General features: G+C 44.6%; 1 protein-coding gene across 1 annotated transcript; it reads left to right on the top strand.

The window, feature by feature from the left end:
* Positions 1-793: 793 nt before the first annotated feature.
* LOC108544124 (protein FAM78B) lies at positions 794-14,874 on the top strand (the record flags this gene model as incomplete). Its single annotated transcript, XM_017895096.1, has 2 exons — positions 794-1,772; positions 11,682-14,874. A coding segment is annotated over one exon (573 nt), but the record flags the coding sequence as incomplete, so codon positions are not given.
* Between the last annotated feature and the right edge of the window lie 441 nt (positions 14,875-15,315).

Genomic DNA, 15,315 nt, shown 5'->3' on the forward strand with positions numbered 1-15,315 from the left:
CCAATGGTTGGAATAGAGTAACACTCAATAAGTATCAGCAATTATTATTAGCAACAGTCTGCAGCAGTGGGGAGAGACACTGGTTCCTCCTTCTGTACAAGGTCAGAGGCAGCCAGGAGTAGGTTGGTGCTAAATGGCAAGTTTGCCAAACTAAGCTATGAGGCTTCTAGGCTGAACTGGAAGGCAACGAGAGGGCAGTGCATTAGAGTTTATGCCAGCCTGTAGAACAACTTTCACTTTCAGGTGTTTTTCCAGAAGATGACCATTATTTCCTCATGTTATGATTTTCTATGCCTAAGTGATGAATTGGCTGATGCCTAAGATTTAAACAACCCTCTTTGTTGAGTAGAAATTCTATTACTGTGATTTCCTAAGAAATTAATATAACCTTTAATTTTGCCTCCTTTTGCCCTTCTTTCCACCAGATACTGCCTTCCAAGTACATCGAATTTCAACCATCGTTTCTTCCCAAAAAACAAATCTTACACTCATATTTCCAAGAAAGTGGTCCTTGTAATGGAATTCCTCTAAATTGCTGATTACCATCATCTAACTAGTTGATGTCTCTTTGTGGTCTCACAACTGCCTCTTTGAGCTTCCTGTTCTCAATTGGGTCAGCCATGGTTGTGTGTAACTTGTTTTGGCACGGCTTTGTTATTTTTATTTTGGTTTGTTCTCGTTTAATCCTGAAACAGCACAGCATAGAACTTTTTGACCTGAATTCCCCTGTGAACTTCTCATTTTGCCCAAGTTGACTATGTTAGTAAGCAGTGAGCACCTCTCCAGCTTTTGAAAAATTCATTCAGCCTCTTCTTTTCTTGTGCATGTCTTCTGCTTTGCCAGGTCAAGCTGGGAACTGCCTGACTTGAGGGAAGGGAGAGTAAAAGCCATCAGTGACTCAGATGGGGTGAGCTACCCTTGGTACGGGAACACCACAGAAACTGTGACCCTGGTTGGCCCCACCAACAAGATCTCCAGGTTCTCCGTCAGCATGAATGACAACTTCTACCCCAGTGTGACATGGGCAGTGCCTGTGAGCGACAGCAATGTGCCGCTGCTCACAAGAATCAAGAGAGACCAAAGTTTCACGACCTGGCTGGTGGCCATGAACACCACCACAAAGGAGAAGATCATTCTGCAGACCATCAAGTGGAGGATGAGGGTGGACATTGAGGTGGACCCTCTTCAGCTCTTGGGGCAGCGGGCCCGGCTGGTGGGCAGGACTCAGCAGGAGCAGCCCCGGATCCTGAGCCGGATGGAACCCATCCCCCCTAACGCACTAGTGAAACCCAATGCCAATGATGCCCAGGTCCTCATGTGGAGGCCCAAGCGGGGGCCACCTCTGGTTGTGATCCCTCCTAAGTAGAAGCAGACTGGCCTGACTGTGTGTGGATCACATGCCTCTGAGACATGCAGTGAGGGTGCCAGGGGTGGCAGGAGCCAAACTGAGTTTCTGAGCCAAAGCAGACCTCTTGGTTTGCCAGCCTTTGCAGCCACTTTTGAAGAGTAGGGCTGCTCCTTGGGTGGTAGAACCATAATCCTTAGGAAAAATCCCTTCCTCTTAGGAATAAAGAAATCACTGATTTGACAGACTTGCTGTGATTACCATGCAAGTAGCCATATTTTGGAGCTGACCAGGATGATTCTTTTATCTGAACTATTGACCATTTCTTTCCTGTGAGATGCAGGGGATGGAAACAAAATTAAACAGTGCCAGTGGCAAATGCTGCTTCCCAACCAATAAGAAGTAGGAGTGAAAACATCCACACCAGGTGGTCGTAAGGCAGACTCCTGCTGTCTGACTGGAGGGTGCTGGGGAAAAGGGTGGTGAAAGAATGGGTGATGGGGAGAGGAAAGAATAAGGTTTCATTACACATTAATACCTCTGCATTTATTACTTGATCAGATTGACACACACTTACTGGAATGAATGAACACTTAGAAAACTAGACAAATACTGATATTTGTTCCTTTCTGAGGGAGAAACCTCCTTGGAACTGTCCAAGGTGCTGATGTGAACTAACGGAAACACTTCATTAGTTCCATCTACCCACCTCTTTCCAAAAAGATTGCTTATTCAGAGTATTTTTAATCACAGTATTTGGCTTGGTAATTCCTGTGTTCTGCAGTAGTTAGGATATTTGGGGCTCTGTCCATGTTTTACTGAAATCCTAACTGTGATTTTGTTTACAGCTGCTTATTCTCTTCCCATGATTAGCCCTAAATTTATATTTAAAAAATTATAAGCCGTGAATCCATGTAAGATTTCAAGAACATTTCAGCAAGTAAGAACAGTATTTTCGTTCTATTTCTTTTGAGTTTCTGAATGATCTGAACACATAGAATGGACACGTGTGCACAGACACATGCACGCATGCACACATGAAGGATGCGTATAGCATAATTACTAGCATATTTGCCACCAGTGCCTACATATCTGCCTGTAGCCTTTGTATGTACATACACTGTATGATTATATATATATTTTAGCTCTATTTCACAGAAGCTCAAACTTGAGCATTTGTGAGAAACTACTTCTTAAGCCTTAACTTTAGAGCTCTTTAAAGAAAATCTAAGCTACTCATATTAAGTAAGCCTGTATTGCTAAGATTTATCCAGTAAAGATGAGAGGCCAGGTTTTCTTTAATCAGGCCAATATAAAACTTATTTTTGAGGGTTTCCAGTCTTTACAGTGAGGATTTTTGCAGTTCTAGCTTGAATCACCCTTCCTCCCCTCCCCCCCCCACTCCAAAAAAAGAACTTTTCCCTTTATTCTCAGTAATTCAGCCATATATATGGTTGTATATATATTTGCTTGTTCACCACCCCCCTCCATGCAAACTAATTATAAAATTTTCACATTGTCATTGTAGATATAGTAAGTAGACACTGCTAGCTTAATTTCAGAGATAGAAAGTTGAAGTTCAAGGCAGTTCTACAATCTCGTGATTGGCTCCAAAGAGCTGTCTTCTACTAGAGTTTGTGGATAGAGAATAAAAAGCAGGAAGGTTTATTACTTTTATTAAAAATTCAATTTAGTGTAATTTATTTCAGATTCTAGTACCAGGGGATGGTACTTATTTACGTAAGAGTGCTAACAGATCTGCTCCAAATTATGTAGTGTTAACCTCACACCCCAACCATCAACTATTCTGTTATAGATTAGTTATTGATGGCAGGTTATTTATAACAGCACGTTAATAATACATCAGTGGCTCACAGAGGACCTGGAGACATTCATTTAGAAATAATTCAGCTGTTACATTTGAAATTCTCTGTCCCTTCCCATGTTTCCTTGTTTTATTGGGAAAGGCAGCCCCCAAGAGCTCCGTGGCTAAAATACAAAGCAGCTTATTTTCCATGCTGACACCACAGGCCGCAATCTCTCCCCCAGACTGAATTAGACTCTACCCCTGTGGGATTCTGGGGAGTGGATACTGATCCTAGAATCTAATCCGTGTGGCCCAACTTGACGAAAACCTGACATTTTAAACTCCAAAGTTGTAACAACAGATTAATGAGAATTTACATTACAAAATGCTATGGAAAAGTTACGTTTTCAAATTCCCCTAGTACATTAAAATACTATATGACTTACACAACTATATTTACAAATAACTTTTTCAGAAGCATATCTGTATTTCTAAAGCAAGGTGTAGCATATTTAGCTACACTTGTTTCCCGTGAAAAATCACACTTGTTCAGAGTTTTAAATTAACCCCACAGCAGTTTACTAGGAAATTGTGTAATGACAAAAAAAAAAAAAAAAAAAAAGGGAAAGTGCTTATGAAAGTTAAAAGCAGCATATACATTGTGATTATTGTTATTGATACCATTGTGAACTCTACAGTTGTGTCTCTCAGCTCTGAAGTCAGCCTGGCAGAACGCTCTATTGCCCTGTAGCCAATTATTTTCAAGTTACTGTTGTTTTACAAGGAAATGACCCCTTTTCTTCCTGTGATTTGTGGGTCATTATCTTTCTGCTTAGTCAGGATATTGCCAAATGAAAGTCTGTCATACAAGAGAGAATTAACCTTGAAATCTCTGTTGAGGTCACCTCTGCCCTCCCATCCAGTCCTCCTTCCCCTCAAAGTGCCTGGGCCTGACGCCAGATGCCATCAGTTTAAAGGGGCTCATTTAGTGCCTTAAGTTTTAGTTGGGTGGTCTCAGGACTTAGACACACACAACACATGGCTTCTTGGTGGCAACAGAGTTTTGAATTCTATAGGAAAAAGCATTTCATCAGGTCTTAAGTTTTCTTTTTTTTTCTTTTTTTTTTTTTTTTGAGACGGAGTCTTGCTTTGTCACCCAGGTGGAGTGCCAGTGGCGGAATCTCAGCTTCACTGCAAGCTCCGCCGCCCGGATTTACGCCATTCTCCTGCTCAGGTCCTCCCGAGTAGCTGGGATTACAGGCGCCCGCCCACCTCGCCCTGGCTGTTTTTTTTTTTTTGTATTTTTTTAGTAGAGCGTTGTTGTGTTTCACCTATTTTGGTCGCCAGGATGGTCTCGATCTCCTTGACCTCGTGATCCGCCCGTTCTCGGCCTCCCAAAGTACTGGGATTACAGGCTTGAGCCACCGCACCCGGCCAGGTCTTAAGTTTTCTTAATCAAGTCCTTTGAGATCTTTTAGTCCATGATCTTGAAGGAAATTGAGGCCTCATTAAATTAGGTCATCTATTCAGAATCGTATACCTACCTAGCCAGCTGAAGAGCCAAAAGAAGGCACCATCTCCCAAATTTCATCTGACAACATGGTCACACTTAGCGAGGACCCACAGCCTCTTGTCTGCAACCAAAACATTATCATCATCCCTAATCCATTCACCCACAAACCAATGAGTCTAAAAACTAGAGACAATTGGATCCATCCTTTAAAGAACAAGAGAAAATCCCTGTTACTATTATGTAAAAGAAAATTTGAATGTTCCAGATTCCCTTTATCTGTGACGGCTGTTTTGAGGTTGAACCCTTAATCTGGGCCCTTCGCTGCATGCACTTGACATTCCTGGGTCATTGCTGTAGCCCACATACCTAGCCAGAAGAAGAGCCAAGCACATCTCCCGAATCTCATCTCACATGAGATGGGGGCACAAGGGAAGGGTCTGGGCCAGTCCCCCTTTCCCCCTTCTTTCCAGGGTCCTTTTTTTTTTTTTTTTTTTTTTTTTTTGAGACGGAGTCTCGCTCTGTCGCCCAGGCTGGAGTGCAGTGGCCGGATCTCAGCTCACTGCATGCTCCGCCTCCCGGGTTTACGCCATTCTCCTGCCTCAGCCTCCCGAGTAGCTGGGACTACAGGCGCCCGCCACCTCTCCCGGCTAGTTTTTTGTATTTTTTTAGTAGAGACGGGGTTTTGCCGTGTTCGCCAGGATGGTCTCAATCTCCTGACCTTGTGATCCGCCCATCTCAGCCTCCCAAAGTGCTGGGATTACAGGCTTGAGCCACCGCGCCTGGCACCATGGACCTGTTTGCAACTCCCTCTCTCCTGGTGCTGGAATGACATCTCATACGTCAGAATCATGTGCTGAGCAGCAATTCCGATCAGTAAAATAAAAGAACTATGATTTATAGAGTGTTTTTACAGAAGTCTTCCACATGCATTTTCTCATCCCCAGTCTTATGAGTGTAATACTCTTAAGGAGTGTTATTATCCCCATTTTCAGATAATAAATTGAGACCAAAGAGGTTAAGTGACATATCCATGAGTACACAAACAAAATGTCAGGAGCCAAGATTCACATGGGGCCTTTTGGCTCCAATTTCCATGCCCTTCCATTCTCCTTTTCTGCTTCTCCTGTTCATCCCTGCCTAGAGGGCACAAAAGAAAAGGAAGGAAAGGAGAAAGCTGGTCACTTTCATCTACACAGTCATGTAGTCTCTCCCAATCTATTAAATGGATATGCTAAACATACGAGAACAAACACTGCTTTCTTATGTAAAGAAACCCTTTGGGAGGTTATCCCAGAAAATAATGCCTGACAGAGGCTGCAGTGTGGGTGAGCTAGCTGTCACTCAGCAGCTCTTAGCAGAGTACTGGTAATTGGAGTAGGAAATCTGCTCTCCTGGTCTCAGAATCCCTTAAGCACCACAAGGCCAAAAAGGGGAAGGAAAGCATGCATCCTGCAACTGAGGTCCCAGCTGAACAAGGCCCTGCCACCCGCCGTCCCTCAACATGGCAGGAGCAGCCTTTGGGGTGTGAGCAGTGGAAACAATGGCTTTCCAAGCCCTGGTTGGCACATTGAACATGCTTGTTAGAACTGAGGGCACAATTAAACATTGCAAGAGCCAGCTCCCAACTGAGTTGCAAAGAAAGATGTAAACACACACACACACAGACCCACCACACTCACATACTCTTCAAACTGAAAAGAAAATTAATCAAAAACCCAACGAATGCCTGAACTCTATAATTAAGCCTAAATGATCCTTAGATAGAAAGGGAGCTGAGTGAGCAAGCTCTGTGCACACAGATATTTTTACCCCAGAGTCTTACTGCCATTAATTTCTTTTGAGATCTTGAGTACATCTGGTTCCAGTTTCCCTGGTAGGACATCTGCCTATGGAAGACCATCAGAAGAGTTGCCAGTTCAGTGGCCAGAGGACAGTCAAGGTTATTTGGTCATTCCAAACACTTTCACAGGAAGGCATCTGGGGAGATGGAGTGTCATCCCCATCCCCCACCCAGGTCAGTGGTGCACCCGCCCATGACAGAGCCCATCAACAACCTTAGGGTCCTAAAATTCCCTTTATGTATAAGTGCTTTACGGTTTTTTTATAAAGAGTTTTTCATTTCCTTTGTGTAGAATGAAAGGCATCTTTGTTCTAGATGGAAAGTCTTAATATTGGCCTGATCTGTCATTGTTGTTATTAATAGTAACAACATTCCCATCTGATTAGTATGTTACAGTTTACATAGTACAGACACAAATATTTTGCCATTTTATCCTCAACAATCCTGTAATATTTTGGCATTATGTCACCACTTTATAATGAAGAATTTGAAGCAGAAAGCTCAAGTGACTTGTCCAAGGTCATACTAATTTAGTGGTGCCCTAAGAACTTGAGCCCTCTGCACACAGATATTTTTACCCCAGACCTTTACTGCATTCTCACAGAACATTCTCTCCCTGGTTAAATGCAGACACCCTCCTCCACTTGTCCAGCCACTACTGTTCCTCAGGCAGGGCTGACTAGGGAAGAGTGCCCTAATTGATCTCTTGTACTTCAACCGGACAGAATAAGCTCTACTGAGGAGTCAGGGTTCAGGTGGCCCAGGCTGTGCCTTCAAGTGGTTTCTCTCCTGTCCCACATTAGAAGGGAGGCCTACTTGGGTGCTCTGAGGTAGGAGGCCAGAACCCGGGACATCAGCATGACTTGAGATCTTGGAGGTCCTGCTGGTAGCTGAACTTGAACAAATCATTTAACTTTTCTGAGCCTTGGCTTCCTTCTCTGTTAACTGAGATATTAATACAGCCCACCCAGTGTCACAATCAGAAAGACAAAGTGGGATAATGTCTGAAAATACTCCAAATTGCCTGATGTGCTGCCTCATGTAAGATATTAAGACTTGAGTAGAATCACAGGGCCTGAAACTGATGGCAGGCCCTCTGGCCTCATCTACTTGGAAGCCCAAAACCATCTCAGGAGAACCCGCTCTTCCTGCCAAGTGAGGCCTGGCCCCTGCGGAGAGTGGGCCCCATTTCCCCCAGCCACCTTGCTTGTTCAGGGAGACCTGAACCCTGGTGGTCAAGGAAGGAAAGATTTTTGCATAGCACTCCGGGAAGCAGCATTAGAAAGAATGTGTAGCTGGAACTCCAAGAGGCCTTTTGGAAAGGAAAGGAGGCTGGAATGTCAAATCTAGGCCAGACTTGAAATCCCAGCCCAATTTGCATAGTTTAAACCTAGAGAAGCCAGCCAGGAACAGCTGCATTCTTCCGGTTATGGGCTCAGACAAGAGATAGAGGAAAATATATGTATATATTCAAAGTTTTATGTGGGTCTCTACACAGTTTTTGATGTCCCAGATCTTGGCTGGGCCCCCACAGTTTAACGGTGTTATTTCACATTTGGCCATGTGGGTGCAAATAAAATGAAGGAATACTTCTTTGTATCCTATAGCCCCCAGGCTGTCGCACCACACTGGAGGCATATACGATGATGGCCTCTGTCTCTCTGCACCTGCCCAAGGCAGCCCCATTCCCCATGGCCCCACATGGACCAGCCACACTGTTTGCCTCAGGGCTGCTTCCCAAGGGCTCCCTGTCCTAATACCCAAACTGTGCCTCTCCCAGCTGGGCCTGGGAATGGCCCCTAAGAGAACCTAACTAACTCTTCTTACCAGGACAAATGTGAAGCCAGGCCTCTGGGCAGCAGGCCATGTGGCCAAGCATAGGAGCCCCTCCTCTGCCTCCAGGCCCACATTTGTCCTTGGCTAACCCAGAAAACGGGTTGATCTTCAAAACAGCTGAGTGCTGGGTCAGAAATGCCCGGGAGAAGGGAAAACATATTAGAATTACAGCAATGATGGGAGAGGCCAGAGACACAGAGCACAACCCAGTGTCACACAGACCTCACTGGGGACTGTGAGAAATACAGCCAGTGCCATGAAGTATTTGATAGTGAGATTGCTGAGCCTGAGGCTGTTCTCAGGCTGGCTGAAGGCCAGTATTACTAGGAACAGAGAGGAAATATAAAGGAGGAGAGATTGTTTGCTTCATGCCAGTCCTGGGACTGGGTGAGCCAAGCAGGCACTAGGATCCAGGATATTTTTATTTATTATTATTTTTTCACAGAGTTGGAGTCTTGCTATATTGCCCCGGCTGGTCTCATAAGATCCTGTATTTAAGAAGGCACTCACTCTCAGGCTGTGCCCAGGCCTGAGAGTAAGACCCTTCCTAAATACTGGATCCTGCACTCACCTGCCCCTGTGCAAGCAAGCCTCATTCAGTGTTTACCCTAGGCACCTGGCTTACCTCACCCCGTCCCAGCCCTGCTTCATGCCCACCTCCAACTCACTGCTGTCTTCACCAGAAGATTGAGCAGGGAGGATGTTGTGGGATCCCTCTGAATACTTGTTCTGTCAACAAGTCTGTAGTGAGTGTCTCCCATGTGTCAGGCTAAACAGAGTCCTGTCCTCAGGGCAACAATGCCAACAGGAAGCTTTGGGAGCCACTTATTTTCCCCCTTGGGCTCACCCATCAGAGGGGAGCCCAGAACTACAGAAATGCCTGCTTAGTTCTCTCTATCCAGTGCATCAGTCAGTGTGCCTGTGAGGAGATGTTGCCTTCCTGGCCCAGGGGGTCCATGAGGATGGGTGAGGTTGACAGGGCAGGACTTCTGTCGAGCACTTAGAGCTCTTCCAAGGAAAGGCACTGGGAAAAACCTACAGCCACATCAGTACCTGCACAGACACTGGGGATGAAAGAAACAGCTGGTTATCTCTCCATCTGTTCTTGTCCCTTCACCCCACCCTTCAAACCAATTAGAATATTCCACACAGACGTGATCCAATGAAATGTTAATTGGAAAAATAACAGGAAAGATAATACATGCACTTCAGGCTGAGAACTATTTCATTAAACTGGGCTTTGAAAGGAAGACAGCCAATTAAATTATTTCCCACTTCACTCCCTCATGTACCAGAAACTATGGAAAGCTATTACTTCTAATTAATTAGGAAAGAAAGAAAGACTCAGCACATGCATATCAGATGAGCAGGGACTGAGCGGCTACCCCACCCACCCCTTTGAGAAGGCACATGCACACGCATCAGGGAACTAAAGACTCATCTGTCTCACCTAAAAAATTTCCTAAGTCTTCTGAAATAGCAAGAAAGCATCTGTTCCCAGGAGCCACTCACAAAATCAAAGGAAAACGCCTTCTTCAGGCACGTTCATCAGAAGGGAAATAGGGCATTTATTGTGAAAGAATACGCAGCTTTAAACTCAGTTGGATTCCAAAGCTTCTGCAGCTTGACCTGAGCCTGTCTTTTTCTCTTCAGTAGAATTAGATCTCTCCAAGCCTGTTCTCTGTATCAAACACATCATTGGCACCGGGTGGTGTCAGGGACCAGAAGACCTGAGACCCCTGAGGCCTGATTTTGGCTTGATGGTGGTCTGATGCAGGCCATCTTTGGGATCTTCACTTTTCCGTCTGTGAAATGGGAAGAAGGCCAATCTCAGTACCATATTTACCCTCAAAGTCTTTAGGCTTGTGAGAGCACATTTGACGGAGAGCCCTGAGCCTCTGTGCCTTGCCTTAGAGAAAACTGATAGAATCCAAACATGCATTTAAAATATTTTCTGCAGAAAAATTATCCTAACCCAGAGACACCCTTATTGTATAATAAGTATAACAAATAATATAGTGAAATAATGTTGACATAAAGCAGTCATTGTGGTGATGTGACTGGCACACAGGCATCTCTCCAGTATGGTTCAGGAGAAATAGGCAGATTCAGGGTGTCTCAAGGACTCTGCACACGTGCAGCCACATTGTGCCCTACTCATTCCCCTGTATTCCTGTTGTGTCTGTCATTCTGTGTCACACAAGGTATTGAGGGCTGTCAAAGCCTAGCACAGTCAGTGCCTCTGACCAATTCTAACCAATCTCATTGCAGGAGGGGGAAGTGGCACCAAAGAGCATGGCAGCTGTTCCACAGCACAGGGAATACAGAGGAACACTTTCTAGAATGGCTTCTAGGCTGTTAAGTCCCCAGTTATATATGTAATGGCGTTGTCTTCTAGGCTGTCAAGTCCCCAATTAGATATGTAATGGCGTTGTCTACTGACTTCAAACAATTGGAACAAGTTTTTTTTACCATCTACGTAAGAATTTGAAATGTGGTTTTTTCCTAAAATTGAAACCATGCATACAATCTGAAAAGGCAACATGTTAATTAATTTATAATCATAAAAAAATTGTCTCATTATAGCAGTACATCCCTGTAAGCAAACCGAGCATATGAAAAATTCAAAGATACCAAACAGAAGAATGATCAAGAAAAAAAAGAGAAGGATGCCTGATGCTTGGCTTTACGCTAGAGCAACTCTCTTCATATATTCAAGACTGCTTTTTTCTAATTTTAAAACTTTAGTTCACCCACTTTGTTATGACCACAACTATTACATGACAACTTTAGGTTGAATAACTGAATAACTTCAGTTTTCTCTAATGTTGCATATTCAAGAAGTAAGTTTTATCTCTTACTTACCTCTTTACCAGTGATTTGGACTCTGGAATAAAACTAAGTTTTAGCTCAGTCATGGTGTGACCCCCTTGCACAGGAATATTGGGTAAGCTACAGCTCTGGTCACTCAATGATTCTTGCAAGTCCCTTTGTGCTTTGGATGCTAAAAAACAATGCCATGGGGGATCTCAACTTCCCCCCCATTTCCATGGATTGCTTAGCAGTGCCTTGCTAACAGGTTATACATATAAATGACCTATAATCCTTTAATATTATTTTATTTTTAATCTTTATAAAATAACCATATGAAAGTTATAGATTCTCTTTATAGAGAAGTGCATATGAAAATAAATAACAAAAATGTTGCATAAAATTTCAGGGTCATCTCCCCTTGAAATCTATTAATGGAGCCCAGATCATGACCATCTGCTTTTAGGGAATTAATTTGATCACTGTCTTAACGCCCACTTTATTTACATGTTTCCGTGTCCACATACAGGTCTCCTAGCAGGACAAGGAAAGCCCAGCAAGCACAACCACATGGCAGAGACTGAGAAGGAGGAAGTGAGCAATGGCTGGCGGCTCCAGAAGCTGAATCCCTGGACAGCTGATTTCCCATTAAAACGTGTACCATCCTGCCTACCTCCTCGCCTTCCTCCCATCCCATGACCAGTCCCTCCTACCCACCCTCCACGAGCCATGCAGCACTTGCCCTGGGCTGACTGGGCTGCCTGCTTGGCCCACGGGGAGCTATGTTGAAGTGGGAGTTGTGCCTGCTGTATCTTTTTGTGTGTGGAAAGATGGGGTTCATTCAGATCCCAAGTCCTTTCACCAACCCTCAAAGCGAAGCCTCCCAGGAATGAAGAGCTGGTCAGCCTGGGACTTGAAATACCAAACGTGGCCCAGCCTTGGTTCCCAAACCCTGCCTTCCCTCCTTTTGCTTTTGGGTGGGAAACGGAGTATTTGTATCTCCCTTCCTCCTCCTTCTCCTTGTGGGTGACCTCTCTAGGTTTCTCTAAGTTCTCTGACCCTCGGAGAGCCAGGGCCAAGGCAGTCATCTTGTTCCCCCTTCCACGGCCAGGCTGGGTGCCTTCAGGTGACCAGGGGCAGAGTGTAAGTCACCAGGATCAGTGGGGTGAGGGGAAAACCACCTTAAGATGGCAGAAATGGTGTGCATTGGTTTATTTATTGGTTTATTTATTGGCTTGCTTACTAATGTATTTATTTATATTTATTATACAACACAAAGTCCATTTCCATTTTTTAAACATCAGCCCCAGAATTTATCTTCCTGGGCCCTTAGAGCACAGTGAATTATTTCTCTTTGAAGCTTCAGAATAGAGAGGGAATTTTTTCTCCCTACGCCCAAACACCTCCACCTCAGCCACGTTTCCAACCAGACATGGGATTAGAAATCACCAGCTAACAAGGCTGTAAAGTCACACAAATCAGCAGAGGCTTGACTGTCCAGACAGCTCTCAGAATCTGGCCTCCACCCCAACCACCTTGCACCAATCCTCTCATTCTCCTTTACTCGGGTGGGGATTGACCAGCCACCTTCAGCCTAACAGTGCAGAACAAAACTTCTCATTCTGCTCTGATGTAGTATTCTTACATCAGATGCACATTAGCATCATCTAAGGGCTTAAAAAATATCCAGGCCTGGTCCCCTGCCCAAACCAATTACAGCATCGAAGGGTAGATCCTGGGCATTGGAGTTTTATAAGTTACCCAGATGACTCTAATGTGAAAATAGGGTTGGAAAGTTCTGGTATCACCTCTCCCTTGCCCCTCCCCACCCAGATTCTTTCATCTTTACTTCCCAGGCTTTCTCCAGAGTCCCAGCCCCTTCTCCTCACTGAACCTTCCCCCCCATCAGCTCAGCCAACGATAGCAGATCCTTGGAGAGGGAGCAGGTCCCATGAGTGGTACTCTGAGGCTGGTTCCTGCATCTAGCCTGGGGGCTGCTCCCAAACAGTTTCCAGCTTTTCTAGAAGCAGAAACCTATCCCCTGCAAGATTCTCTGTTCACCGGCACCTTCTCCAGGTTCCCAAACTCCAAAAGTTTAAAGGGCACTTTGGCGACATTTCTGTCTCCAAGCCCCAATCTTGGTGGTGTGGCCCGTGTAAGTCTTAAAACCCAAGCCTTGGCCATTTCTGCAGAGCCAACTGAGTTGAATGAGGGTCTACTGTTAACAGAGAAAGGGATCACAGTGCTCCCCCAGCAAGTCCTTTTTCCAGCAACCAACCTCAGCTATCTAGGATTTGGATGCACAACGCAGCAGCCACTGTGCATTCAAGTCCTAGATGGCTGAGAAGAGGCATCTCACCCTTCACATCTACAAGATCCCCACTGCTGAGTATGAGTAAATGTGTGTGTGTGTGTGTATACACGTACGTGTGCACACACTATCTGCATACAAACCATCTAGATATATAGAGATGCCAGACTTCACTTTACATGTGATTACGTTTTACATGAAAACAATTGAGGGCTTCCGTTGTCTTTCACTTGATGGAGTTTCACTGTACTATGTTCATGACGGGCCCCAGTGAATTCCATTTCAGGTATATACACAGAATGTATAATATATACAAACTGTTAGACACACTACACACACACAGAAAGCCTAGGGAAACCTGTGATGTGGGTAAGTTCATTTCGCCATCCCATCTCCTCCATCTAAGTAATTTCCTGGGGCAAGCATTGTTTCACACACTCCCCTCAGCTGCCCAGCCATTCCCTCTCCAGCGTCCCATACCACCAAGCCGCCTTTCCCCGTCAGTCCAAATGTCCCTGCCCTCTGTCCCATCTCTCAGGGTCCTACTCTCTGATAGGTGACAGTTCAGTCAGTGGGTGCTAAAGAGTCGAGCGTTACCCTTCCCAGGTGACATTTATGTTTTAATAGGGGCTACAGATAATGCCTTAATCAGAAAGAGTGGCTGTAATGGTGGGAATTTCAGGCACAGAAGTGGGCCAGTAAGGGAGATTCTTTTATATCAGGAGGGCATTTTAAAGCCCCCAAGTCATACCTGTATAAGTGCAGCCCTTCATAAGTGCATGAGCACAAGCAAGCACACTTATCTACGTTATACCCTCCATAATTTTGAGATACCTTCCTTGCATTGGCCCTATCTTTAAAAATGAAAAAAAAAAAAAAAAAAAAAAAAAACCAGGGAACTAGCTAAATCAATTTAGATCTCACTGGGAAACGTAGCCTATTTTTTCACCGGCTGCCAGCCATCTGGCCCACCCCACCCTGTTCAATTTCCCTTCTGCTCTTTCTCTTTTCAGCTACGACCGACTGTATCAGTTAATTTACTTGTATGTGTCCTTCCTGCTCTCTCCTTACCCTGCTCCCCTACACCATGTATTTCCTTCCTTTACCGTTTCCTCCTTGGAACTGTGCTGTGTTTCGTTGTCCTGGAGGACAGAAGAGCAGGTTAAGGCATGAGCATGTGTGTATCACTTTGAAGAAAGAGAAACCAGGTATTCTGCTACAGTTTGGAGAAAAACCCAGCAAAGGAAGAGATGAAAGCTGGCTCTGCAGAGTGCCTTAAAAATGACTTTAATTAGGAAATTCTGAGTTGTCGGTCTTCAGATGTTACATAAACTCAAACAGATGTTGCATTTCACTTCTCTGGGATTAAAAAAAAGTTAAATACAGTGTGTATTCAACAACAACAACAAAATATGTTTTCTCTTTAATTTGGTCCTCAAAGATGCAGTGCCTGGTTTTCTACAAAACCTGGGGATGGCCCCAGGAACAAGAAAGCTCTGGAACATACAGAGGGCAGATGCAGGAATCCTGCCCAGCTAGGAAAGCTCTGGCAGGCTAAGGCACAATGTTGCCACTAAATTTGGTCTAAAAGACAATTCTAAGATGAGGAAAAGCATGGACAGCTGTAAGGGAAAGAAAGGGATCCTCACCCTTCTCCCTAATGACATGCTTTGGGCTTAGTCTTTTGGGGCTGCTATAACCAAATATCTTAAGTTGGGTGGCCTATAAACAACAGAAATGTATTTCTCACTGTTCTGGAAGCTGGGAAGTCCATGATCAAGACTCTAGCAGATTCGATGACTGGTGAAGCCCTGCTTTCTGGTTCATACTTGGCACCTTCCAGCTGTGCCCT

This window comes from Rhinopithecus bieti, unplaced genomic scaffold, assembly GCF_001698545.2.
Source record: "Rhinopithecus bieti isolate Rb0 unplaced genomic scaffold, ASM169854v2 scaffold_26308, whole genome shotgun sequence".
Lineage (NCBI taxonomy): Eukaryota > Metazoa > Chordata > Mammalia > Primates > Cercopithecidae > Rhinopithecus > Rhinopithecus bieti.